Below are 27896 nucleotides of genomic sequence, written 5' to 3' on the forward strand. Positions count from 1 at the left end.
ATGTGGGGCTTGATCCCAGAGCCCTGAGACCATGACCTGAGCTGAGGGCAGAGGCCCAACCCACTGAGCCACCCAGGTGCCCCTGAGCTTTATTCTTTATTTGTTTTCTTTTGTTTGTGTTTTTTGAGAGAGAGAGAGAGCCTGAGCGAGGGGAGGATCAGAGGGAGAGGGAGAGAGAGAATTCCAAAGAGACTCCAAGCACAGTGTGCAGAGCTTGAGGGAGGCCTCGATCCCACGACCCCAAGATCGTGAGCTAAGCTGACATCAAGAGTCTGGTGCTCGGGGCACCTGGGTGGCTCAGTGGGTTAAAGCCTCTGCCTTCAGCTTGGGTCATGTTCCCAGGGTCCTGGGATCGAGCCCCGCATCGGGCTCTCTGCTCAGCGGGGAGCCTGCTTCCTCCTTTCTGCCTGCCTCTCTGCCTACTTGTGATCTCTGTCTGTCAAATAAATTAAAAAAAAAAAAAAAAACTTTATAAAAAAAAAGAGTCTGGTGCTCAACCAACTGAGCGGTCCAGGCACCCCAGACCTCTGTGAACTTTGACTGATACATACCTTTCTGGTTATAAATGTAGATACAGCATCTGGCACAGAATCTGGTACATAATGTCTCATTCAGTAAGGTTTTGTTGAGTGAATGAGTGGCAGCTCCTAAGTGATACATGTAAAAGGTTGTGTATGAAGAAAGATTGGAGGAAAATATAGCCAAGTGATTAGTGGTTCTGTTAGGGTAATGGGAATATGAAAAGCTTTTCCTGTTTTCTATAATTTGATGGTATTGTATTTATAATCAAAAAGAGTATATGAACTTTATCTCTTTCTTTTTGGGTGTCCTATGTTATTATTTGAAAAATAAATTTTAAGACTTGATTGCATTATTTTTTCTTTTACTCCACTCAGCCAAACACCTTGGAGTCAACCTCAAGAGCTTTCTTTTCCTCTGCGTCTAACATCAAACCTATCAGCAAGTCTTGTCGGCTCTGCGCTTTCGATTATATCCGGAATCCTATCATTTCTCACCATCTCCGACTGCTTCCGCCACCATCCCTGCCACCATTCAACTCTCCCCAGGACACCGCAGTGACTGGTGTCTCCTTAGATCCTTGTCCCTTTCTGGGATATTCTTAAGATTACAGCTGAGGTGACTATAAAAGCCAGGCCATGTCACGTCACTGCCTAGAACCCTCCAGTGGTTCATCCTCTCATTTAAAGTAAACGACAGAACCTTTAAAGCACTATACAGAGATCATGTAGAACCTGGCTCTACCCCAAAATTCACACTTCTCTGACTTTATTTCCTACCATTCTGCCTCTGCTGTTCTATTTGCCTAAAAACTCCTGCAGATATTCATAAAGCTGGCTCGTTCCCAGGTGCAAAATCACCTTATTACTAAGGAGGTTTTCCAGTACCAATCCCTCCACCCCTTTCTCAAGACCCTGTCCCCCAGACTCTCTGTGTCTTACCTGCTTTATTTTTTCCAGCTCCATTTGCCTGACAGTGTATTTTTACCAAATATGTATAAACTTATATATCTCTCCCAATAAAAACAGCTCCGTGGAGGTAGGCATTTTGGCGTTTTGTTCCTTGCTATAATGTTAGCACTTAGAATAATGTCTAGAACCTAGTAGAGACTCAATAGATATTTATTGACTAAATGACTTTTTAGATTCTTTCTTTCTTTCTTTCTTTTTTTCTTTTTTTTTTTTTTGAAGATTTTTATTTGACAAAGAGAAACAGCAAGAGAGGAAACACAAGCAAGGGGAGTGGGAGAGGGAGAAGCAAGCTTCCCACTGAATGCAGAGCCTGATCCGGGGCTCGGGCCTAGGACACTGGGATCATGAGCTGAGCCAAAGGCAGATGCTTAACAACTGAGCCACCCAGGCTCCTCTTTGTAGTTGTTTCTCATAAGTAAATCTTAGTCTCAAAACTAGTTTGAAAGCCTTTTGAGAGACTGTCTCGTATTGCTTTTGCCTAGCTCCTACCCCAAGGTCAGCCCTCCTTAAGTGCACAGGCAGACACACCAGTGAGCCACAACCTATCCATGGAGCTGGATTCCTTCTGCCTCTTGGGCTGGGACTCTGTCCAGACTACTTGAGACAGAAGATAGGCTGTGTTGGAAAGCATTCTGTGTCTTGATCCACGTGGTGGCCCCAGGACTATGGACATTGTGTACTCAAGAGCACTGCGCCTCTGGTACTGTGTTGTGTGTGAGTCGTGCCTCGGGAAATGAATGTTCGTTCATTCCTAGCTTAGTGGTTGAAATTTTTGTTTTTGCATTCAAAGATAGAGTAAACACTTTTTATTACTTTGTCTTTTGCAGAGCTAGTCGTAGCAGAATATCACAGAAAAATCAAGGAGGCTTTTGAAGTGTTTGACCACGAGGCGAATAATACAGTGGATGTGAGGTTTGGCAATGTTTTCTTTGTCTTAATTCTAAATTATTGATGCAACTCATACAGTAGAAGAGGCCTCCTGTCTTTTTTTCAGTCCTTGGATTTATTATGCTATCTATGTATCTATCTATCTTTGATTTGAGAGAGTGTGGATGGGTCTGTAGGGGGGTAGGGGTGGAGGGAGAGAATCTTCAAGCAGACTCCCTGCTGAGTGCAGTGCCCAATGTGGGGCTCCATCCCTCAACCCATGAGATCATGACCTGAGTCGAAACCAAGAGTTGGACTCTGAACCAATGGAGCTACCCAGGCACACCACCTATTATGCTATTTAAATTTTTTATTTTCCGTGTTCTGTGAAAGGTCTTTACTAACTATTCTTCAGATCAATCCTGTTTCTTATTCTTTATATTCTGGGAAAAGAATATCCACATTGTCCACTTCAACCGTAGGCTGTCAGTTCTGCGGGGGAGGTGAACTCGGCTGGAGCATTAGTGCTAGAGACTTAGCTGGTGCTTAGTAAATAGTTGTTGACCGAATGAACAGAATTTGCTTTTAAAATAAATAAGTATAGGGCACCTGGGTGGAGCAGTCTGTTGAGCCTCGGACTCTTGGTTTCAACTCGGGTTGTGATCTCAGGGTTGTGAGATCGAGCCCCGTGCTGGGCTCGGCACTTAGAGATTCTCTCCTTCTCCCTCTGCCCCTTTTGCTTGTGTGCTCTCTCTCTCTCTCTCTCTCTCTCTCAAATAAATAAACAAATCTTTAACAAATAAAATAACTAAGTATGTATTATCAAGCCGTGAATTAGAAAGATTAATAATGCTTAAACGATGATGTGTTCCCCAAGTAAAATAACAAAAAAGAACCCAAACAAAAGAACATAAGAGATGAGAGAGCCATGAATACTGGTAAGTCAGGAGCAAAGGAGACGGAATGGTTTGAGACCAGAAAGAAAAAAAAAAAAGGCAGAGGGAGACTCTCCGGGAGAACAAAGAAGCTGTGGGGTCCTCCCACTGTAGGGTCGCGTTCCGGAGCGGCCGTGAAGCCATTCTTCCAGGAGAGCGAGCGCAGCGGTCCCATCCGGCAGGCCTGTGGCCTCCGCACACAGCAGCCAGCCCGGCTGCGGGAAGGGACAGGGAAGGACAGTCGGAGGCTCACACGCAGGTGCCCTCGCTTCTAGGACTAGGCAAGGCTCCAAGTGCTTTAACCCAAGCTACGCTGGAGGAGCAGCCCGCGCTGTTATTGTATTTGCGACAGGTTGTCACTACACACATCGTTTTGTTTCTTACATCTGGAGGCACCAGGTGTGACTGCAGGAGAGGGACGGAGAGGTGGGTCCAGTTCATGCTTTGTACTAGCGCCTTGCGAAGCTGAGTTTTGCACCTCGTCTGTGTTTATGGGCCTTACAACAGGGGGTGAGGCTGAGAATTACCTTCTAGAACCGTCGCCGTAGTCAGCCCAAGTGAGCCTTGGCTCCGCTGTTGCCTCGGACATGTGCGGGTCACGTGCTGGGCTCCAGGTGCTCGGGCCACAGCACAGGTGGCCTGAGTGACCCCGGAGTGGGAGCTCCTGGGAGGAGAGTGACCGGGTGGGACCCGTCGCTGGGGCCAGGAGCTCACGTCCATGACCTCATCTTCGTCTTTTTACTTGTGTGCTAAGAGTTGGCATCTCCAGTGTCTGGAAACATAGAAAAGGTTTGCTCAAGGTCCTATCAGGGTTTTAAGATTCTAGGCTTCTGCCTGCTCCCTCCTCGCCCCCCTCGACCGCTCCCCCTTTGCAGGAGGCACCCCTGGACCTGTCTCCGGCCTTTGGGCCTCCTGACAGAAGCAGTGAAAAGAAAGCCTCCCAACTCTCTTAGAGCACTGATGCTAGGTCTTTTCTGGGTAAAAGGGCTAATTTAGGAAAAACAGACATGCTTATGGGATGCATCTTTCTCCCACTGAATGGGAGAAAATTTTGAAAATTTAAAAATTTTACTGCGGCCCCAAGGGAAAGTATGTATTTTTACAATGTAAATGGTCTACTTCATTATGTAAAGAAGGCATTATTTTTCTCACTCAACGATTAATGCTATGCATATTCGAATAATAGCAAGAGGGATGGATGTAGCTTCCTAATCTTTATTCCTTCTGTTAATTCTGAAGTTCATCACGAGTGTTCTCATGCAGCTGGTGTCATTACCACGTGCCCTGCATGGGACAGAGAAGCCAAGTGACTTGCCCAGGAGGGCACAAGGGCTGAGCAGCAGAGGCGGTGCTCAGAGTAGTTCCTTCTGTTTGGGCAGCTGCCCCGTGGCCCCAGACGAGACCCTGGGAACGCAGGGATGAATGAGATCTGGTCCTGCCTTCCCCACTGGCCGCTCCTTATTGTGAAAACAATTAATCCAGCTAGAATTTATTTTGGCACGTGATTAAAAGTGAAAGTCTAAATATAGACTTTTTTCCCCCCAAAATTGCTAAAGTTTATTTTATTTACATCATGAATTGTTACACCTACTTTATAATATGCTGCATTTTCTATAACTGAATCTAACTTGAGCTGTGTATTCTAATCTATGGCTTTACCTTTCAGTCTTCTATTAGGTCAGTCCAATCCTAATTGTTTTTTTTTTTTTAAAGATTTTATTTATTTATTCGACAGACAGAGATCACAAGTAGGCAGAGAAGCAGGCAGAGAGAGAGGAAGAAGCAGGCTCCTTGCTGAGCAGAGAGCCTGATGTGGGGCTCAATCCCAGGATCCTGGGATCATGACCTGAGCCGAAGGCAGAGGCTTTAACCCACTGAGCCACCCAGGAGCCCCAATCCTAATTGTTATAAATTTAAAATGTGCTTTAATATCTGATAGAACTGAGCTCTTTATTACTCTTCTTTTTAAATATTTTTAATTAATTGAAAAAAAACCCCAAGACATGGAAATAACCCAGTTGTTCATCAACAGATGAATGGATTAAGAAGTTGTGATGTACAGATATAGGTTTGTGTATCTCTATCTCATAATGGAATGTTACTCAGTCGTAAAAACGAGGAAATCCCGCTGTTCGTGACAACATGGTTCAGTCCTGAGGGATATGCTACGTGAAATAAATCAGAGAAAGACAAACACCCTGTGATTTCATGTATATGTGGAATCTAAACACAGACAACGAAAAAAACGAACTCGGAAGAAGAGATCAGATTTGCGGTTACTCAGGTGCGGAGGGTGGGGAGGAGGTCCTTGGAGGAGGAATGGGAGGAGCCTGGTTGAAAGGAGCGAAGTTCAGTTATGAGCCGAGAACTAGGGATGTGCTGTGAAACGGGAAGACGACCGCTAATGGTGCCGTATGGGCTCCAGGGAAGCTGGGAGGAAAGTAAACCCCAAGAGTTCTCAGCATGAGGAGACCTTTTCTTTCCTTTTCGTGTGTGTGTGTGTAAGAAGATTTGTCGGTTGAACCTCTTGTGGTCATCATGTCCCAACATCGATAAATCAGACCGTCTTGCTGTATGGCCTTCAACTTACACAGCGATTGATCCACGTCAAATTTTTTCTTAAGAAAACTGGGGAGAGAAAAAGAATCGAAGGCAGAATTCTACATAAAGAGCCGTGTCGAGAAGCGGATGGAGTGAGAGTCCAGAGACAGAGATAATGGCTGGGTTTGGGCAGGAGAGAGCTGTTCCTGGAGAAGCTTCTAGCACATTTGGCTGTGTCTTTCCTACCCTGTAGGTAAGGCGCCGTTTTCCTTGTAGGACAGACCCGGGCCCCCTTACAGATGAGTTTTGAGGCTACTCTCCCTTCTCCCTACCTCTGCTTTGCACAAATTGAAAGATCGAATTTGTAACTGTACCACTATGTAAAACATCACAAAATGGGTCCCTGCGGCTGTCCTCCTGGCTCTGAGGGCCGACCCTGGGGTCCAGAATCAGACTGCCTGGGCTCCACTCCTGGTTCTCTGAGTAACTTACTTTTCTCCTTCACCTCATAGAAAGGACCCTTTCAGGGGTCTGGGAAGTCAAAACTATTTTTATAATAAATCTAAGTCAGTATTTGCTATTTTCATTCTCGTTTTTTCACAAGTATATATTGGAGTATTTGAAAAGCTACATGATGTGTGATATCCCAACAGATTGGATGCCGAACCCGATAGGAAAATCCAGCTGTCTTCTGCTAAACCAGACATTACAGAGATTTGCAAACATGTAAAATGGTGCCGTTCCTCTAATTAAATTTGTTCTTGTGGAAAATAGTTATTTTTCATAAAATTATGTTATTAACATACACTTGTAATGAATTTATTGTTTTTCTAAATGAAAAATTTAAATATTTAAAAAAGATTTCTAAGTGAATATTTTAAAATTTTTTGAGTTCTAATATGGCAAATACAGATAAATACAACTCACAGAAAGAAAGGCTTTCTGAGGATCTCTGTCATGTTTAAGACTGCAAAAGGAGTTCTGAGACCCCAAAATATGAGAACCAGTGTTGTCAGTGGACATTTTTAAAGCTCTTAAAACAATATGAGCTCAGAAAAAACTAGCTTGGGATTTAAAACTTAGAACAAATTAGGTATTAGCAGTGGTAGTAGTACACTTTATATTCTTGAAGTAAACAATTTAGAGTTGTTTTTCCTCTATTTTCTCTGGATTAGTCATTATACATAACAAGCCTCTCATAAGAATTTTTTACATAGCGGCGCCTGGATGGCTCAGTGGGTTAAAGCCTCTGCCTTCCGCTCAGGTCATGATCCCAGGGTCCTGGGATTGAGCCCCGCATCGGGCTCTCTGCTCAGCAGGGAGCCTGCTTCCCCCTCTGTCTCTGCCTGCCTCTCTGCCTTCTTGTGACCTCTCTCTGTCAAATTAACAAATAAAATCTTTAAAAAAAAGAAGAATTTTTTACATATTTCTGTGCATTCTGTTTTGATCTTTTAACTTTTGAAGCAGTTCATTTTCCTTGTTGAATAGTGTTTGCAACTTGGCACCTTGAAAAACACCGAGGCAGGTTTTTAAAAAAATAACACTAACTGGGGGCATTTTAGTGTTGCCTCATATAAAACCTAGAACATAATACATTTTTAAAAAAATATCTTATTTATTTATTTATTTGAGAGAGATAGAGAGAGCAAGCATGAGAGGGGAGAAGATCAGAGGGAGAAGCAGACTCCCCATGGAGCTGGGAGCCTGATGTGGGACTCGATCCCGAGACTTTGGTATCATTACCTGAGCCAAAGGCAGTGGCTTAACCAACTGAGCCACCCAGGCGCCCCGAACATAATACATTTTGACTTATGGACATTTTCCTGCTCTGTGTTGAGATTTCAATCAATACAGCTGATTGAAAATGAAGTTTTTGAATAGATAATATATAGACCCAGGATAAGATCCTTAAGGTACAAAAAGTAGTATTGGATACATCTTTTTGCCTCTAACTCATGGCTATCCAGTTCCTCTGTTTTCTTTTTAAGATTTTAGTTGTTTGTTTATTTATTTATTTGAGAGAGAGAACAGTGGGGGCAAGGGGTGAGGGGAAGAGAGAAGGACAAACAGATTCCATGCTGAACGTGGAACCTGACGTGAACTCCCTCTCAGGACCCTGAGGTCGTGACCTGAGCTTAAACCAAGAACCAGACGCTTAACTGACTGAGCCACACAGGCAGCTATCCTCTTTTTAAAGGCAAGAGTTGTTACAGGTTTTTTCCAGAGAAAGTCTATGCAAATGCGTGTGTGTGCGCGCACGCACTTGTGTTTTATTGTGGTAAGTATATACAACATAAAATTTAACATTTTAGCCATTTTTAAGTGTGTAGTTTAGTGACTTTAAATATATTGACTTTACTACCATCCATCTCCATATTTTTGCTGAAGTTGCTATATTGACAGGGTGTTCTCTTACTTCATTTTATGAGTGTGCCTGTTTCCCTACAATCTCAAACAAAGTTAATTATCAACCTTTAGGATTTTTGCTGATGTGTTATGTGAAAAATAGAAACTCAGTGTTAATTTTCATTTCTCTAATTATGGACATCTTTCTGTATGTCTAAAAGTGATTTGTATTTCCTTTTGTTTGAACTGACAGTTCATGGCCTTTCACATTTTTTATTGAATTGTTTACCTTTTTATATATTAAAGATCTTAGCCATAGTGCGTGAAATGTATGCCATCTGTCTTTTGACTATTTTTACTTTCTGGTGTTCAGAAACTTTAAAAAAATGGTTAAATTACAGACCATTTGAGTATGAATTTGGAAACAAACCAAAGTCATCAGAGTGGTTTTAATAGAATAAATTTAAGTTAACCTAAATAAAGCTAGTATGGTAAAAAGGAAAAAAAACCCCACAACATTCCACAAAGAATGTCTCTAAAGGAGTGAATTAATTTTTCCATGTAGATGATGAATTTAATTTGATTGCCACTCAAATCTGAATCACAAACCAATCTAGTTTTTTGTAATGTATGTTCTTTCATCTTTGACTCTTAACGATAAAAGTATACTAGAAGTTGGTAGAGCCAGTTGTTGGCTCTATGATTGATTTTTTTTTTACCTTATTACAATATTATTGACTAATTCCCTATGCTGTTCTTTTCATGTTATTTATTTTATAGCTGGAAGTTGTACCTCTTAATCTTCTTTATCTATTTCATCCACCCTCCCTCCTCCTCCTTTCTGGCAGCCTCCAGTCTGTTCCCTGAATTTAAGGGTCTGTCTGGTTTTTGTGTGTTTGTTCATTTCCTTTGCTTTTTAGATTCCATATATAAGTGAAATCATATGGTATTTGTCTTTCTCTGTCTGACTCATCTCACTTAGCATAATACCCTCGGGTCTATCCATGTTGTTGCGAATGGAGAGATTTCATTCTTTTTTATGGCAAAGGAATGTTCCGGGCTGTGTGTGTGTGTGTGTGTGTGTGTGTGTGTGTGTGTATCACATCTTCGCTATCCATTCATCTGTGTTCATCTATCGATGGACACTTGTGTTGCTTCCATATTTTGGCTGTCGTAAAAAATGCTGCAGTAAATATGGGAGTGCATCTATCTTTTTGAATTAATGTTTTGTTGTCTTGGGATAAATACCCAGTAGTGAAACTGTTGGAACATATGGTATTTCTATTTTTAATTTTTTTGAGGGCCTCCATTATTGTTGTCTACGGGGGTTGTACCAATTTATATTCCTACCAACACTGCACGAGGGTTCCCTTTTCTCTCTCTTTCTCTCTTTTTTCCCTTTTCTCTTCTTTTTTGCCCACACTTGTTATTTTTTGTCTTTTTGGGACTAGCCATTCTGATTGGTGTGAGGTGGTATTTCATTATGGTTTTGATTTGCATTTCCCTGAGCACCTCTTCATGTACATGTTGGCCATCTGGATGTCTTCCAGGGGAAAAAACATCTAGTCAGGCCCTCTGCCCATTTTAATCAGATTATCTGGGTTTCTTGTTTGTTTGTTTTATGTGTGAATGTGTTCCATTGTATAAACACTCTATATATTTTGGATATTAACCCCTTATTGGCTATATCTTTTGTTATTCGCTAGATTGCCTTTCTGTTTTTGTTGATGGTTTCCTTTACTGTGAAAAAGCTTTTTGTTTTGGTGTAGTTGCAATGGTTTATTTTTGCTTTTGCTCCCCTTGCCAGAGGAGACAGATCTACAAAAATGTTGCTAAGGGCAATGTCCAAGAGATGACTGCCTCTGTTTTCTTCTGGGAAGAAAGGTTTAATGGTTTCAAATCTTACATTTAGGTCTAATCCATTTTGAGGGGGCTTTTCTTGAGTCGGTGTAAGAAAGCGGTCCAGTTTCATCTTTTTTTGCATGTAGCTGTCCAGTTTTCCCAATGCAATTTATTGAAAAGACTGTCTTCTCTCCATTGCATAGTCTTGCATCTCTATCCTATTCTACTGATGCATGTGTTTGTTTTTGTGCCAGTACCATACTGTTTTGATTACTATGCTTCGATTTTTGTGTACCACCTCTTTTTATTCATTTTCCTCATTCCTGCATCACTTAAACCACAGGAGTGTCAAGAGTAGCAAATGAAGAAACATGAAAGCATTTCGAAAAGTATAGGAGGTCAGATCAAGTTATATATGTTTTTAACACTCCTTTCTCATTAACTCTGGAATGGATTAATCCTCAAGAATTTGGTGAACCAAGATGATGTAGGTCCAATCCTGGAATCAACATGCTGGTCATCCCCTTTCCCCAGCTACATCCATTTGCGCCCTTGCTATGTTTCAGCGCCTTTGCAGAGTGACGTGATTGGTATTCTAGACTATTCTATATTTCCTTTACTCTTACCTCCACTGTAGGAGATTTTCCCCAATATTTTCTAGTTGTTTTCTTCACCTTTGGGCAAACTTTTTGCAGCCCAGCAGCCCCCGGTGTCCTGCTAATGCGGTGAGTCTCTTTTCCAGTGCTTCCACCTCAACTCAGCACGACTCTCTGAGGCACACAACATCCACTGTTCGTCTTGTACGCTGATAAGGGGACTTGAGTTTCTTAAGCAGTTGGTAGGAACTCAGAGTGTATTAGGTCTTGTCTAAAATTCAGTAAGAAGTAGGTAGTAAGAACCTCTTTGTGATGGATTAGGGATCACTCTTCCAAAGAAGACTGGAGATACCATAAATATGATTTCTACCTCTTCAGATTTAATGCTATGTTTGAAGATAAGTTAATAGCAACCCTTCACAATACGTTTAATCAGGTAGTGAAAAACAATTATTACTTGAGAAAGCTTGAGACTCAAAAGAGGTTTGAAAAACTGTGCAGGTCAATAGATCTGTATCTGTGCACTGGAAAAACAGTGTTAAAGAGGAATGGGATTGTTGGACCCATGGACTACTTTGTAGGGAATTAATCATAAAAACTGAGGTCCATTTATACATAGTTCACGCATATGAGCAAAATGACTGATGAATTAGAATAGAAGATAACTTGGATAAATTTCAAGAGCAACGTTGAGTTAAAAATAATTACAGAAGGAAGCATATGTTCTGATACAATATATATAAATTTTAAACCTACAAAATAATGGTGTCTTTTGTTTGTGAATACAATGACATGCATGGAAATGATAAATATTATCCCCAGAATAGTGGTGTCATCTGAAGACAGAGGGGGAAGGAATGGAGAGTGGGAAGTGGGGCTTTAGCTGTTTTCTGCCATGTTTTATTGTTCAGGAAAAAATCTGGAACAGATGTGGCAAAAGGTTAATATTGGTTAAATCTCAATATTGGATATATGGCTGTTATATTTTTTCTGTACTTTTTCTGTAATATTTCACAATTATTTGTAAAAATAAATATTTTTTCTCAAGAGTGGTTTATACATTGTCTTTTCATCATCTCACTTTCCAGTTGCTTTGTAAAAAATAGGTTTGCTTATGGAGATCTGGGTGGCTCAGTCACTTGAGGGTGTTGACCGACTCTTGATTTTGGCTCAGATCTTGTTCTCAGAGTCCAGGGATCAAGCACTGAGTTTGTGTGTGTGTGTGTGTGTGTTTGGGTGGGGAGTGTCTCTGCTCACCGGGGTGTCTGCTTGTCTCTCTCTCCCTCTGCCCCTCCCCCAGCCCGCCAGTGCATGCGGTCTCTCTCTCTCTCTAACATAAATAAATCTTTAAAAAATTGGTTTGCTTATAACAACCCTCTTGATGAACTGTGATTATAACTGTGATTAAATAATCTCTTAAAGTTTAAAAAAATCACCCCAAATCCTGCCTCCTGAAAGCACAGTTGTTCATGTTACACAAGTGTAGCTCTAGATGTTTTTCTTACCCATGTGTAATAAGGTACATGGCTAGAAGGGTGGGGAGTTGATGCAAAAGGAAGGAGGAGGAATGGGAAGACAGGACAAAAGAAAACATGTGGAAGGAAAAAATCTAGAGTATAATCTCTTTGAGGGAGGACCTTCTGTCTGTTTTGCTCTCTGCTGTATTTTAGCATCTAGAACAGTGTTTGCTGCATGGTAGGTCCACGGTATACATACATTTATTAATGCATGAAGGAGGAGACTATCCTGTAGAAATAAGATCACAATACCCATTCTTTAAAAAATAAAAAGTATCAGTTTAATTTTACTTGAATTAACAAAAGAAAAAAATAAATTTTTTAAAGTGAAGAAATTGTGGAATCTCACAGGTTTCCTGGTGATGAGCAACATTATTTTAAGTTCAGAGAAGATAATGAGGAAAACATGAAGAGTTTGTAAAATGAAAAATTTTGTAATTTGTGAGGTGAAAAATACAATTTTTAGGGGTGTCTGGGTGGCTCAGTTGTTTGAGTGACTGACTCTTAATCATCAACTCAGGTTGATGTCAGGGTCCTGGGATCAAGCCCCATGTGGAGCTCTGCGCTCAGCAAGAAGTCTGCTTCGGGATTCTCTCTCTCCCCTGTTGCCCCTTCCCTGCTTGCTTGCTCTCTCTCTCTCTCTCTCTTTCTCTCTCAAAATAAGTAAATCTTTAAAAAAAACACATTTTTTTAAACATAGATAATGTATTTACATGGTTAAAAATTCAAAGAGAACAGAGTACAGAGAAAAGTCTAACTCCCTTCCACCAGCCACTCAGGACCCCTCCAAAGTACTCGTTACTCAAGTACTAATTCCTAGGGATTACTCCAGAAATATTCTGTGTATACGTACACATTATTTTCTTACCCCACCCTTACATTTTTCCTCAAATGGTTGCGTGCTTTCGTTGCATGGTACTCTTCCCTTGGGATGGAATCAAGCCTGTGCTGAAGTTCATTTTAATGACGTCTCAGTAGCGTTCCGGAGTCCAGAATGGATGTAGCTTTCCAGTTTATTCTTTTTTTCCCCCCAGTTTATTCTTGGTCTATGTGCATAAGTGCACTAAGTTTTAGTGTATTGGAGGGCATCAGAAAGCCCCTTAAGCCATACCCCGGGCTTTATAAACGGGAGCCAAATAGGATACACGTGACAGACAAATAACTCCTGGAGTCCGACTACTCTGTTGGGACACTTAACTTGCTGTGTGATAAAGAGGATGTTTTCTGTATTTAATAGCTTCGGAGGCCGACTCACTTGACTTTGGATTATAGCTAGCTGTCTGTTGTGTTTACCGTATTGTCTGGATCCGGGGCGAATTTTGGTGTATGGCTGTGAACATCGGGAGCCAGAGGCTGGGGGCCGGTGGTCTCAGAGTGTCCTTCCTGGGGCCTCTGGGTGGCTATCTTCCGTGATTTCCAGGTTCATATTCCCGCAGCCTCAACCTGGTCTCCTTAACATAGGAAATACAATATAATGAAAATAAAATAAAATAATGACGGAGCAGCACGCTGATACACAGTGTCATAGGCTTTCTGGTGTCAGCCCATGGAGAGAGATCATATTTGATTAAGTTTCCATCTCCGCTTAAAGCAGCTGTGCCCAGGGAAGGAGGTCAAACGGCACAAAGCACAACCTGTACGTTAGGGAACTCTCACAAGGATTGCTCTCTATCTGGTACAGTTACCCCCAAATCCTGATGAGGGCGTATTAGGCCATTTCAACCCAATATATAGGCCAATAGTGCTACTAATTCTCCTCGTCCCTGGCAGTGCTAGTGATTCACACCACGATGGTTGACTGTGGTAGAGATTGGGTAGTCTAATTTTATTATTCTTCCTGAGCGTATAGCTAAGCTCAAATTTGTGCATTCCCTTGAAGATAGAGGGAGGCTGGGAAGTAGGGTTTAGCCAGAGTTCTGGCTGGTGGGATGTAGGTGGCAGTGATGTGCGTCACTTTTAGACCTAATGCTTAAAAACCTATCACGTATGGTCCTCCGTATTTTCTCCCATTCTGGCTGGACGCATACAAGCCGAGTGTCGCTGGAAGCCGTGTGTTGAAATTGATGGAACCGCAGGATGGAGGGAGCTGGGCCCCCGGAATGAGTCTTTGGAGCAAAGCCATTCTTTGATCAGGAAGACTCATTTTGGATTTAAAAGAAGCCACTTCCATAAGTGCAGTAAGCCACTGGCTGCTGGCGTTGGTTGTAGTGCTGTTCGTTGTCCTTGCAGAGCGGCATTATTGAATTTTCTCCTCTGGAACCCAAGGAAGGATTTGGGGACCCTAGATATCTAACAGGCTATGTCCTAGGTTGTGGCTCGTTGAAGAGGGCTGATGGGGACTAGGGGAACAGCCTTCATTGTTTGCTACTCCTGACAAGCATGATGTAAAAAACGTCTCCCTTTATGACTGACCCTACAAACCGCAAGCTGTGGAGAGCAGATATATTTGTGGTTGCATAAAAAAGCCTGGGAATTGTTTGAAATTGCCCGAGCTCTCGTTGGGAGGCAGTGAGGAGGGCATTGAGGGTTAGTAACCAGTGCTTCTGTGTCACACCCAGTGCAAGGGACTCCGTCCCGACCACAGTTCATTGTGGTCATGGAATCCAGCGTCCTACAAGTTGTACCCAGAGGGAGTGGCAGAAACCTCATCCGTTTCATCTGTAGATATGGCCAGATGTCTAAATCTGGTCTTTCCTTGGGGGAGGTGAGAAAGACGGGACTGTTCTGGACGCTATTCGAGTGGTTGTGAAAGGGAGATTCGATTACGGGAGCAGGGTCCCAAGGAGCATGGGAATTCATGCTCCTTGGGACTTTGAGGGTCTTTGGGGGAGTCTTTGAGGGACTCTTGAGGGACTCCGAAACCAGTGTTTGGAAGTGTCACTGCGTAATGCCAAGATGAAACCAGGCCAGAAGCCAGGCTGCACGTGCTGTAATTCAAGTCGGCTTCTGGTTAATTTAAAGGCCTGGTAGGTACACCAGCTCCTAACCCGAAGTCGCCTTCTGTTTCATTTTCTGAATTACTGAAATGTGACACTCAAATGTCTGATTGTTGTTGTTGTTGCTGCTGTTTCTTCCCTGAAAACTACCGGTGCATTTTGTAATGGTTTCCAACCTTTTCACTGGGAACTCATTTTGGCCATCTTTCCTTTGCTCACCCCACTCTGGAAGTATTTTTGTTTTTCACTAAGAGCTTCTTTCTCTTGCCTCTCCCGAGTTACAAGCATATTGAAGACAAAATGTATTGAATGTTTGGGTTCATTGTTGTGCACAATATGGTCTTTTTCTATATTCAGTGCCAATGATATTAGCAGAGACTATGTTACTCATTTGTGTTGTTATTGGAAATGAGTGTGTAAAGGTGAGTTGGGCTGTGCAGGGAGCGGTCCTGTTTGTGCCCTGCGAAGCCTGGATGCCGTTACCTACGCAGACAGCAGAAATCCTCAACTCAGAGAGGTAACTAATGGATTTGGGCTTTTAGAAAGAAAATGTAACTCTGGGAGGGTAGGTAGGTTGACACGTAGACCAGATCCATGGTTTCCAATTCTGAGGCCACACTGGAATCACCCGGGACTGTCTAAAAAAAAGCCCCCCACCAAGAGAATGAGCAAAGACTTGAACAGGGACTTCAGCACTCTCCAGTGACATGAAATCTTGCAGTAGCAGCTACGGACAAGGGTATGGGGCAAGAGGGATTCCCATGCTCTGCTCAAAGGAATCTTAATTAGAGATTGGGGGGAAAATGGCTAACTCTGTGTGTGTGTGTGTGTGTGTGTGTGTGTGTGTGTGTATGCGTGTGGTGGCCTTACAGAGCTGCCCCATCACCCAGAGGGCCCAAGACCGCACACGGGAGAGCCAAGGACTGCAGCTCTCCGAGCCCTGAGAGCTCTCCATCCTAAGAGACCCAGCGGCTCTCCTGAATCCACGGCCTAAGGCAAACCAGAAACAGGAAGTCTGCACTGGGGCAGGCCTGGATGGTCTGAGTGCCTAGCCGGGCATTCACAAGTGAGTCAGCTTCCCTTGGCATTCACCCTGATCTCTGTATTGTGCTGAGTCCTCCTCTCCCTGAGGCAGTGAATGTGGAATGCACGGGCCACCTTGGCTGGGGGGAAAAAGGTACTGCACGGGCCACCTTGGCTGGGGGGAAAAAGGTACCATGAATTGGATGGAAAGGTTTTCATTGTCATTGCAAAATATCCCACTACATACATATCTTTCACGTGGTGATGCAACATGGGGGCTTAAGTGGGTAGGAGAAGAATAAATGAAACAAGATGGGATTGGGAGGGAGACAAACCATAAGTGACTCTTAATCTCACAAAACAAACTGAGGGTTGCTGGGGGGAGGGGGTTTGGGAGAAGGGGGTGGGATTATGGACATTGGGGAGGGTATGTGCTTTGGTGAGTGCTGTGAAGTGTGTAAACCTGGTGATTCACAGACTTGTACCCCTGGGGATAAAAATATATGTTTATAAAAAATAAAAAATTAATAAAAAAAAAAGAAAAAAAGGAATAAAGGTGGGTAATATGCTGAAAAACAACAACAACAACAACAACAACAACAAAAAAGCTCTGACCCAGTAAAACCCCCGGCTAATGCCCTGTCATTGTCTTTCTCTTCATAGCTGAGAATCTTGGTACGAAGGAGAGTTTGTTTGGATTGAGAACCTTGCCTCTGTTCATTCTTCATGTGCAATTGGTAATTTGACTTCGACCTCCAACCCCATTCCCATTCAAACTGTGGTCTCCTGAGGTCACCAGTTGTCTCTTCCCTTGTCTTCCCTGAGTTCACCTGCTGTTTTCATCCAACATCTCCAGTTCTTCCTTCTCGGCTCCTTTTGGGGACAACTGGGCCTCTAGATGACATATTAATGTCCCCAGAGGCTCATCCCCATCCCTCTTTTCACTTTATGCCCTGTCCTGGGAAATCTCATCCACATCCACATCTGGAGCTCAATCTGGAAAAAAAAAAAAATTAAGAATCTAGAACAACTCTAGGTCAAAGGGGAAATTTTAGGACAATGAAATTGAAAACTTCTGGAAAGTAACCATAATGGAAATGAGATATGGAAATGGAAATGGCATTAGAATCCATGAGGTACAACCAAATCAAAATTCATGAATGCCTTTATCAAGCAAAATGAAGGCATAAGAGGATGAACAGAATATTCAGTTCAAAAAACTAGGGAAGAAGAGTGAGCTGAGAGAAACCAGAAGAGAGGGATTGGTGAAGATAAAAGCATAATGGCCCCAGGAAACAGTAGGAACTAATAAATAAAATGAAAGCCTGGTTCCTTGTGAAAAGTTAAAAAAAAAAAAAAGTCAAGTCACTGGCATTTTTTGTTTCTTTGAGAAAAGCACAAAAAGTCACCAATGACTGGGGTGAAATAACAGTCAAAACAGAGAAAATTTAAACATCATGAGAGTAGTTTGTACAAGTCTGTGCAAGCAAATTTGAAAATCTAGCTGTAAAGGGCAGCTTTCTAGTAGAATATGAGTTTGTCAAAACTCATATATGTGGATTGGAACACTTATTACCAGTAAGCTGGCAATACTCCCCAAATCAACAGATTCAGCATAATCCCTATCAAAATCCCAGCTGCCTTTTAAATTTTTTAAGATTTTATTTATTTATTTGTTAGGCAGAGATCACAAGTAGGCAGAGAGAGGGGGGAAGTAGGCTCCCCACTGAGCAGAGAGCCCGATGCTGGGCTCCATCCCAGGACCCTGAGATCATGACCCAAGCCGAAGGTAGAGGCTTAACCTGCTGAGCCACTCAGATGCCCCTAAATTTTTTTTTCAGTAATTGGCAAGCTGATCCTAAAATTTGTACGGAATTGCAAGGGACCTGGAATAGCCACAAACATTCTCAAAAAGGAACAAAGTCGAACTTACACTTGCCAATTTCAGTATTTAAACAAAGCTATAGCTGGGGTGCCTAGGGGCCTCAGTGGTTGAGCATCTGCCTTTGGCTCAGGTCATAATCCCAGGGTCCTGGGATGGAGCCCTGCATCGGGCTCACTGCTGAATAGGAAGCCTGCTTCTCCCTCTCCAGCTCCCCCTGCTTGTGTTCCTTCTCTTGCTATCTCTCGCTGTCAAATAAACAAATAAAATCTTAAAAAAAAAAAAAATCCTGAAAATAAATAAATAAGCAAAACTAGGGTAATCAAGACTCTGTGATACCGGCATAATGGCATGAGGCTACCCATGTCCTTAGGTGCAACAGAGTTGAGAGTTTGGAAATAAACCTTTACATTTATGGTCAACTGCTCTTCATCAAAGTTGGCAAGTCAATTCAGTGGAGAAATAATAGTCTTTTCACCAAATGGTGCTAGGACAGCTGGGTATATCCAAGCAAATAAATGAAGTTGGTCACCTGCCACATACCATATGCAAAAATTATCTCAAAGTTAGATAAGAGATTACATGTAGGACCTAAAACTGTAAAACTCTACAAGAACACCGGGTGTAAGTCTTTGTGACCAAAGAATAGGCAGTGGTTTCTTAAATATGACACAGGTCATCAAGCACAGGTCATCAAGGGAGAAAAATAGATAGATTGGACTAAATCAAAATTAAAAAGTCATTTTTTACTGTAAAGAAAATAAGTCAGAAGGGGAGAAAACATTTGCAAATCATATATCAGCATCCAGAATTTACAGAGAGCTCTTAATAAGTCAGTAATAAAAACACAAATAGCCCAATTAAAAAGTGGGTAAAAGATTTGAATAGACATTTCTCCAAAGAACATATTTCGTGGCCAACATGCACATGAAAATATGCCAAACATCGTCAGTTGTTAGGGGAACACAAATCAAAACCATAAAGAAACACTACTTCAGATCCCCTAGAGTGGCTATAATTTTTTTTAATGTAAAATAAAAAATGTTCGTGAGGATGTGGAGAAATTAGAGCCCTCATATGCTGCTGGTGGGAATGTAAAATGATGCAGCCCATTTCAGAAGCAGTTTTGTGGTTCCTCAAGAAGTTAAACAAAACAGAGTTACTCTGTGACCCAGAAATTTTATTCCTAGGCAGGTACCCAAGAGAAATGAAAAATTATGTTCACACAAAAACTTGCACATGAATGTTCATAGCAACATTATTCCTAATAGCCAAAAAGGAGAAACTCAAGTGTCCATCCACTGATGAATGAATAAACAGAATGTGGTCTATCTATACACTGGAATGTTTTTCAGCAAAGGAGAATGAAAGAACTGGCCCGCGCCGTGCAACAAGGAGAGTGAACCCTGGAGACATTATGCCAAGTGGAAGACACCAAACACAGAAGGCCACGGTGGTATGACGCTTCTGGAAAGTGTCCACAGTCGGCATCCATGGGGGGGGGGGGTCAGTAGTTAGTGATCCCAAGGAGGTGAGGGGAGGGCGAATGAGAAGGGACTAACAGGTCCGGGATCCTTTCTGGGGTGACAGACCTGTTCTAGGATTAGGTCGTGGTAGTGGCTGCTTACCATGTGAGTTTCCTAAAAACCACCGAGTTATACACTTAAAAAAAGCTAATTGACAAAAAAAACAAAGCAAAACAAATGAACAAAATCTGGATCCCCATGAAGATAGAACATCTAAACATACTCACTTCGACAGAATCGATAGGGAAGTTTTCAAACAGCTCTCTCACTGAAAGCCTTCCATCCAGATGCTTTCATAGGAGAATTCTATCAAACCTGAAAATAACTTTTGTACCAAGTTCTTCTCGAAAATAAGAAATGAAGGCAAACTTCCAAATTCTTTTTCCGAGATAACTATAATACAGATAACAATAACTTAATTTTAAAAATCCTCCAGAACAATCTTACTTTACGAATAGATTATAAGTTATTAGATATTATTCATTATTATGAATAGATTAAAAGTGATTAGACTAGATTAGATTAGATATGAATAGATTCTAAGTGAAATGCCGGCAACAAAATGCAGGATCGTATTAAAGCAAAATGGGATTTATTCCAGGAGTGAAAGAACAGTGCTATGCTGGGAGGTGTATTAATATATTTAATTATATTCATAGATCTGAGAGGAAATATCATAGGATCATCTCTATAGACACTTAAGAGGCATTCGACCGAATTCGATACGCACTCATAATTTTAAAGACTCAATACATCAGATTCTGCAGAGAAACAGAAGCAATTAGAATTGTCTGTATCATCTATACCTACATCTGTATCTGCATCTGTATCTATATATGTATATGTAGAGTGAGGGGATAAGGCGATTTATTATAGGGATCGGCTCACACAATGATGGAAGCTAAGAAGCCCCATGACTACTGTGCGTAAGCTGGAGAACCAGGAGAGCCATTGATGTAATTCAGGCTCAGTCTGAAAGCCAGAGGATCAGGGGAGCTGATGGTGTAAATCTGAGTCCAAAAGCCGGAGAAGCAGGAGCACCGGTGTCCCAGGGCAGGAGATTGGTATCTCAGTTCAAGCAAAGTCAGTAAATCTGCCCTTCTTCCACCCTTTTTTTCCTGCTCAGGCCTCCGTTGGATTAGATGATGACCCCCTGCTTGGGTGAGGGCGGTCTTCTTATCTTCTTAGCCTGCCATTCAAATGCTAATCGCGCCTGGAGACAGCCTCACAGACACACCTAGAAATAATATTTTACCAGCTGTGAGGGCATCCCTGAAGCCCAACCAAACTGACATATAAAATCAACCATCACACTCAATAAAGTAGATCTGAAAATATGTATATCTTCACGTGAAATATCTCTGCCTAAAATCCAATTTCTTAATGGGGAAGGACAATCAACATTTCTGTTAAAATCAGGAACAAAATGAGAATATCCGTACTTGCCATTATTATTTAGAATTTTTGTAAGTAGACTCCATGCTCAGCATGGGGCCCAACACGAGGTTTGAACTCACAGCCTCGAGGGCAAGACCTGAACTGAGATCAAGAGTGGGACGTTTAACTGAGCCAACCAGGCCCCCCAAATTTAGTATTAGAGGTTTTAGCTAACACAATTAGACAAGTCATACTTGCCTCCATACGTATGGAGGCATAAATATTGGGCATGACATAGTAGAAGGTAGAAAAGAGAGAAGAGAGAATGACAACTATCCCTATTTGCAGACCTGAAATCTCTAGAAAACCCAAGAGACCCAATGGAAAAATTACCTCAGGGAAAAAAAAAAGTCCGATAAAGTAGTAGGAAAAAAACTAATACACAGAAATCAAGAGCCTTCAACTATATAACGGCCAGTCAAGTGATATAAAACAGAAGAAAAGACCCATTTATAAGCTAAAATTTACAGACATAAATATAACAAAAAAATTTACAAATGCTAGCTTAGGAAAACCTGAAAGATACAAAAATAGAGTTGAACAAATGGAGAGACATACCATGTTTGTGGGAAAGGAAGACTTGAACTCATAAAGATGTCAAGTAATCCTAAATCAACTTACAAATTCAACACGGTCACAGTTAAAATACCAGTAGATCTTTCCTGGAGCTACACAAGTGAATTTCATGTTCATATAAAAATAAATAAGAATAGCCAGGAAATTGCTGATTAAAAAAGAGAAAGGAGGTTAGTTTAGCTTTAATTGATAGTAAGACATTACAGATCCTTTACAATGAAGAAAGTGTGGCATAAAAGACAATGAAATAGAACAGAAAATCCAGAAATATCCCAAGTGCGTATGGAGAGTTCTCTTATGGAATGGGGAAGAAGTCAGTTAAGTGTCAGACTCTTGATTTTGGCTCAGGTTGTGATCTCCGCGTCGTGAGATCGAGCCTCACGTTGGGTTCTGGGCTCAGTGCTCACCACAGAGTCTGAGAATCTCTTTCCCTCTGCCCCTCCCCCATGTGCTCTCTCAAATTAAAAAATCTTTTAAAATACATATATAGGTGAATTTCTTTATGAACTTGGAATGGGGAAAATGACTCACAACGAAATCCTGAAGTTAAAAGATTGACCCACTCAGCCACATCACAAAAATTTCAAGTAAAAGTACCTTCACAGAAAAATGAAGAGATGAGTGACAATCTGAGAAAACGTTATATTGTAAAACGGCTAATATCCCTGAGGTGTAAAAGTGGTAAATCTTTAAAAATATCTGATTAACCAGAACTCTCCATTCTTTGACCACAGAGAAAAAAAAAAGCATAAATTGTTATTTTAAAATAACTTTTTATTTGAAAAATCTTAAATAAATGTTATTTTAAAACTTAATCTCAGTGTTTCTAAAAACATTTTATTTTGAAATTAATTTTAGAGTTCCAGAAACACCAAAAATAGTGCCGGGCATTCCTGCGTATGCTTTTGCCCACCTTCTCCTGATGGTCACGCCCTAACTAGATGTCGCACAATTACGGAAGCAAAGATCTGGGACTCTCACCAGTTTTCTTACTCTTTCTGTTCTCTGCCAACACAGAATCCTGGTTGCATTTAATTGTCGGGGTCAGTCCTCCAACCTGTGACAGTTCCCTCGTGTTTCCCTTTTGTCACCTCGATACATGTGAATCAAAAGTCCTGCTCAGTGATTTGTAGAACGCCCTTCAGTTTGGGCTAATCCAGGTGTTCCCATGCACAGATCGAAGTAATGCATTCTGGGCAGGAATGCCAGAGGAATGATTTTGTATTCTTCTCAGAGGAGCAGGTCAGGGGCACTTGATGTGGTTAGGTTTCATGACTGGTGATGTCAACCTTGTTCACTTGCTTAATTTTCCCACCGAGGGGGAAAATATAGTGGGTTCCCCACTATAAGGTTTTTATTTTTCCCTTTGTAACTAGTAAACATCTTGGGGCAGATACTACAAGACTCTGCAGAATTTCCTTCTCCTTAAACTTTGCCCACTGGTTTTAGCATTCATTGATTGATCTTATTCGTAACAAGGATTACTGTCGTGTTTGCCAAATGGTGTTTCGGTGTTATTTTTTAAAAAGAAGACTCCAGGACAGTGAGCTTTTTGTTGGTTTTGTTTGGACAGTGAGCAGCCATCTGGCAGTGTAGAACTTGGAATGACTTAGCCCTTTCACAACAATGGAAAAATGTTTCTGTTAATGAATCTTGTAAACATTTATTAAGCCCTTATTATAATCAAAAGGTCCTCGAGAAGTATTCAAAAGCCATGTTTGTTCTGTTCCACATCTGGGTCTTTTTCTCTGCCACTACTTTTCACCTCAAATCCCATTAACCACCATGATTTGTCCTAAGAAGATGTTACTGCCAAGAGTCCTAAGCGACAGACTCTGAGGAGTCGGACAGTAGAACCAACTTCCAGCTTTGCTCCTTAGGCTAGTTATGCTGCTGGAGAGTGAGTCAAATGCCTTCTCCAAGTTCTAGTTTCCTTATATTTAAAATGGGGACTATAACACGGATTGATGTGAGAATTAAATGAAAGTTCTTTTTTAATTGAAAGGCATTTCTCAATCTCTAAAGTGTTCTACAAAGTCATGTATTATTCAACAGATGTATAGTGAGTCCCTATCAAGTGTGTCTGTTTTAAGTGTCAGAATGTAGCAGTGAAGGGTCGTCTCTGTCCACATGGAGCTTACATTTTATTTTATTTTATTTTTTAAGAAAGAGAACGGGGAGGGGGAAGGGAGAGGGAGAGAGAATCTTAAGCAGACTCCCCGCTGAGCATGGAGCCTGGCCTGGGGCTCGACCCCACAACCCTGAGCTCATCACCTGAACCAAAATCAAGAGTTGGCCGCTTCACTGATGGAGCCCCCTGGGGCTCACATTTGAGGGAAGAAACAGACAATATCCCAGCAGACAAATTTCAGATAGTAACAAGTGCTCTCAGGGAAATAAAACAGGGCAGTGTCGCACATTGCTGGGTGGAAGGTAGAAGATGACATGTTAGCGAATGAGGGCGTGGTGATGTGGGATGAAACAGTGTAGACCTCTGGTCAGGGCAAGCTTCTCCGGAGGCCATTTTTGAGTTAAGATCTTTAAGATTCAAAGGAGCCAGCCCGTGAAGAACTGGGGAGCAAACATAGAGGTCCTCTGAAGGGGCCAGGGTTAGTGTTGCGAGATCAGCTCAGGAGGGTGGGGAGCCAGGTGGGCGGCTGGGGGCCCGGCTGCGAGCCCAAGTCAGGGCGGCCGGCAGTCCGGCTCAGGCAGAGCCTCCCAGACATCAGTGCAGTGGGGAGCCACCGGAATGTTCTAGGCAGGGGAGTGCCGTACTATAATTTCCATTTTTTAAAAGATTGCTCTGACTGCTAAGAGAGGGAATGCAGGTGGCTGGTGGGAGCCGAAGCCGTGACAATATAAGGGTGACTTCCGTCCGGGTGAGAAGTGGTGGCCACGAAAGGTGGTGGTGGACACGGGGAGAAGGCGGCCGTCTGCGAGCCCAGGGGAGAGGCCTCAGAAGAAAGCCGCCCTGCCGCCATCTCCATCCTGGACTTCAGCCTCCAGAGCTGTGAGCAAATAAGTCTCTGTGCGTCAGTCCCCGAAGGCTGTGGCCATTCGTTGTGGCTGCCCCAGTGGACTCACGCGGTTATAGTAACGATGATGGTGGCCGTCCTTTCTTCATGGTATTTCCCACTGCCTGAGGCTCGCACATAGACCTGTGTACGTGCACGCTTGCTCCCGCACTTGGTTGCCTAGGACAAGAGTAAAGATGCCCCTGAATTACTTATTTATTATCTGTGTAATGTCTGGTATCTTATAGAGACTTTTCCCTGAGATACACCGAAATCTGAATTCTTCACTTGGGGGCTGCACACTCTAGCACATAGGAGGCAGGAGAAATAATAATAATAATAAGTTAGAATAATAATAATAATAGAATAATAATAATAATAACAGGTTAGAACCCAGAGCTTTTTGGAAAGCATCTTTCAGCAGTGGAAAAATGATCCGCACTTGGTTAGAGAGACCTTCAGGAAAATAAGCACCCCCCCCTTTTTTTTGAGTAGAGTCTTTGTCTGAATAAGGAGGTTTAGCCATTATTTTGGTTTCTTCATGGCTTTGCAAAAGAAGGTCAGTCTCCGACAACGCCCTCTGCCAGGTCAAGGTCCTCCTTTTGTTGTCTGCTGCCTGGCAAATGGTACCTGGCCTGTGGTAGGGTTTGGCAAATATTTATGAAATAAATGAAAAACATTTTCAAATCCAGCTTTTGTTCCTTCTTAGACATTTTTGAATTGCTTTCAACATTCTTTCACACTTAGCTGAATATCAGCTGTCCCGTAGAGGAGGTAAAGAACTTGGCCTTCTCTTCTCTCTCTCAGAATTGCGTTCCTTGTCACGGGCACGGTTTTGACCTTAGACTGCCCTTAAACGGAGGACTCTCCGCCGAGCTCCGTGGCACGGGCGCCACCTCGAGTCAGAACCGTGATACTGCACCCGCGGATTCAAGGAAGATGCCTCTACTCGGCGACTTTATTGTGACTCTTGTGTTCTGAACCGATTTTGTCCCCGTGTTTATCACGTTATCGATAGTGCGAGCGCGAAGCCGATTGTTAGTATCGAACCATAAAGACTTCTGGCGTTGGTTCGCAAACACTCGCTCCGGCAAAGGGGACGGCTCTGCAGATGCTACAGACTTTATGTGAAATGGTGTAATTGAGGCGTCAGCAATTTAAAAAAGGAAAATCCCATGAACTTGATTTAGAAGAAGAAAAATTTTCCCGAGAAGTGTGTGTGTGTGTGTGTGCTGTTGTTGTTGTTGCTGTTTTTACAAGGAATGTATTTCATTTCCATTCTGTGAACGCGAGTGGGCTGTCCCGAGGGGAGCCTGTCCAGGGACCTGGGGGCCAGGAGCTGTCTCAGCGCAGGGGAATCCGCTCTGCAGCCAAACCACAGCTCACCAGAGCCGATGGTTACGTTTTCAGGAATTCTGCAAGCCGGGTGACTGATTTCTGTAAAACGTAAATTGCACGAACTTAGGAGGCAATCGTATTAAAAACCCAAGGCGCTCGCTGGGGCAGCACTCACAGTGACCCCAGACCCGCGCCCAGATTAACTTGACCCCTCCCTGGACGAGGACGACGTGCAAGACTCACGCAGTGACCGACACGTTTTCAGTCTGTTCTGTATAAAATGCAACACGAATGTGTTTATGAACAATGAAAAGGTACTAAATACTCAAAGGTGACCACTTCTAACTGCAGGTCAATGTATTTGACTTTATGCTTGCCAGGCAGTGAGTACGCGTGTGCGGGGGCCAGGCAGGTGCGTGGCGGGGGCCAGGCAGGTGCGTGGCGGGGACCCCTGGGGGTCTCTCTTCCCAAACCCTCCCCCAGCGGCTGTGCTTGCGCAGCTTCAAGTTGGCCCCCGGGTGGGGGACGGTGTAGACTCGGTGGAAACACAAATGCTGCTCGTCAGGGCTTCTCTCTTCTGGGGAGCTGGTCGGTACGAGCCCACCCACCACTGTACGCAAATGAGTTTCTTTCTGGCTTTTCCCTGAACTTTCTTCCAAAAACGCTTTGGAAGGAAGTATTAAAATCCAAAAACTCTTTTAGTTTTATTTCACTACATTGATTTCAGGAAGTTCCTAACTGGTTGCTTTAAAAGGCGACTTAAATAATTGTAAATACTTGAATGATTTTAAAATGTTACAATCGTCGTAAAAGTTAGTTTACTATTTTTTTTTAGATTTTATTTTATTTATTTATTTTTAAGATTTTGTTTATTTACTTGATAGAGAGAAGAATCACAAGTAGGCAGAGAGGCAGGCAGAGTGGAGGGGGGGGGGAAGCAGGCTCCCCACTGAGCAGAGAGCCTGATTCATGGCTGGATCCCAGGACCCTGAGATCATCCCCTGAGCCGAAATCCAGAGTCAGATGCTTAATTGGCTGAGACACCCAGGCACCCCTTAAACGTTACTTTAAAATAATTTTCAATCATTTCACTTGATTCAAAATCCCATTTAGTAGACGTGAAATAGCTCAATCAGTCCTAATGTGGGTAATTGTGTTGCTTTATTTCATAATTTTGTTTTAATGTCCCAGTGCTCTACTCTCTTTGTTATTTCTTATTATTGAACTTCTTTAGTTTTCATCGTGAAGTCTTGGGATTTCTATTCCTTGTCTCTGAAATCTACAGTTTGCCTCCTGCTTCCCTTCCCTTTTTCTCCTTCCGAGACCCCTGCCCCTTTCTCAGGAACTCTACCCCTCACCGCTTTTCTGGCTTTTGGTCTTCCTTGCCCTCTCCCCCTCTCTGTTTTTCTTAGCTCAGTTTAGAAGCCTCACTACTCCTGAGGCTGACGGGTTAGCTGTGTGGTTTCTTCCTTTCTGGCCAGGACCTCAGCCCCATCCTGGCACCATCTGGGGTGCTGGAGGCCCACGTGACCCCTCCACCTGCAGTCCTGGTTTCCTGGCACCAGAACCCTAGCCAGAGCAGCTCTTGGGATCGTGGGCTGACCGTGCCTCTGGTCTTGTATTTTGAAATGTGTAAGAACAAGAGGAGCTCAGAGGCGGCTTTGCTTCTCTAATTTCCCTCCCCTGCCTTCTTTTGTCCTGCCCCCGCCCGGAGTGGGTCACCGTGCAGCCCTCCTCACTGTGGGGTCAGGGACGAACCGGGCTCCAACTTCTCCAGATACTTTTACCTGTTCTGAAGCCAAAATGATAGACAGTATATGCCTAATGGTTTTAAATAGTTTATATGAGGCAGGATTTCTGTTATTACTTCTTATCACCTTGGTTTTCATTCTCAGTGTGCTTATCTTTTTTTTTTTTAAGATTTTATTTATTTATTTGACAGAGATCACAAGTAGGCAGAGAGGTAGGCAGAGAGGGAGAGAGGAGGAAGCAGGCACCCTGCTGAGCAGGGAGCCTGATGTGGGGCTCGA

General features: G+C 42.6%; 1 protein-coding gene and 1 long non-coding RNA gene across 4 annotated transcripts in view; both read left to right on the top strand.

The window, feature by feature from the left end:
- The window catches only part of DRC8 (dynein regulatory complex subunit 8), a 144512-nt gene that overhangs the window by 54279 nt on the left and 62337 nt on the right, over window positions 1-27896 (top strand). For 2 of the 3 annotated variants that reach the window (XM_082702365.1, XM_082702363.1), the window contains exon 2: window positions 2318-2402. In XM_082702365.1, coding sequence (XP_082558491.1) covers window positions 2318-2402 — 85 coding nt within the window. The remainder of the gene's footprint in view (window positions 1-2317; window positions 2403-27896) is intronic. The other variant, XM_082702364.1, reaches the window with a different exon arrangement.
- Window positions 14315-20842, top strand: LOC309849619. Its single transcript, XR_014303782.1, has 4 exons — window positions 14315-16136; window positions 16757-16830; window positions 19247-19431; window positions 20628-20842. It is a non-coding gene; the product is annotated as an uncharacterized lncRNA (long non-coding RNA).

This window comes from Mustela nivalis (assembly GCF_964662115.1).
Source record: "Mustela nivalis genome assembly, chromosome: 16".
Lineage (NCBI taxonomy): Eukaryota > Metazoa > Chordata > Mammalia > Carnivora > Mustelidae > Mustela > Mustela nivalis.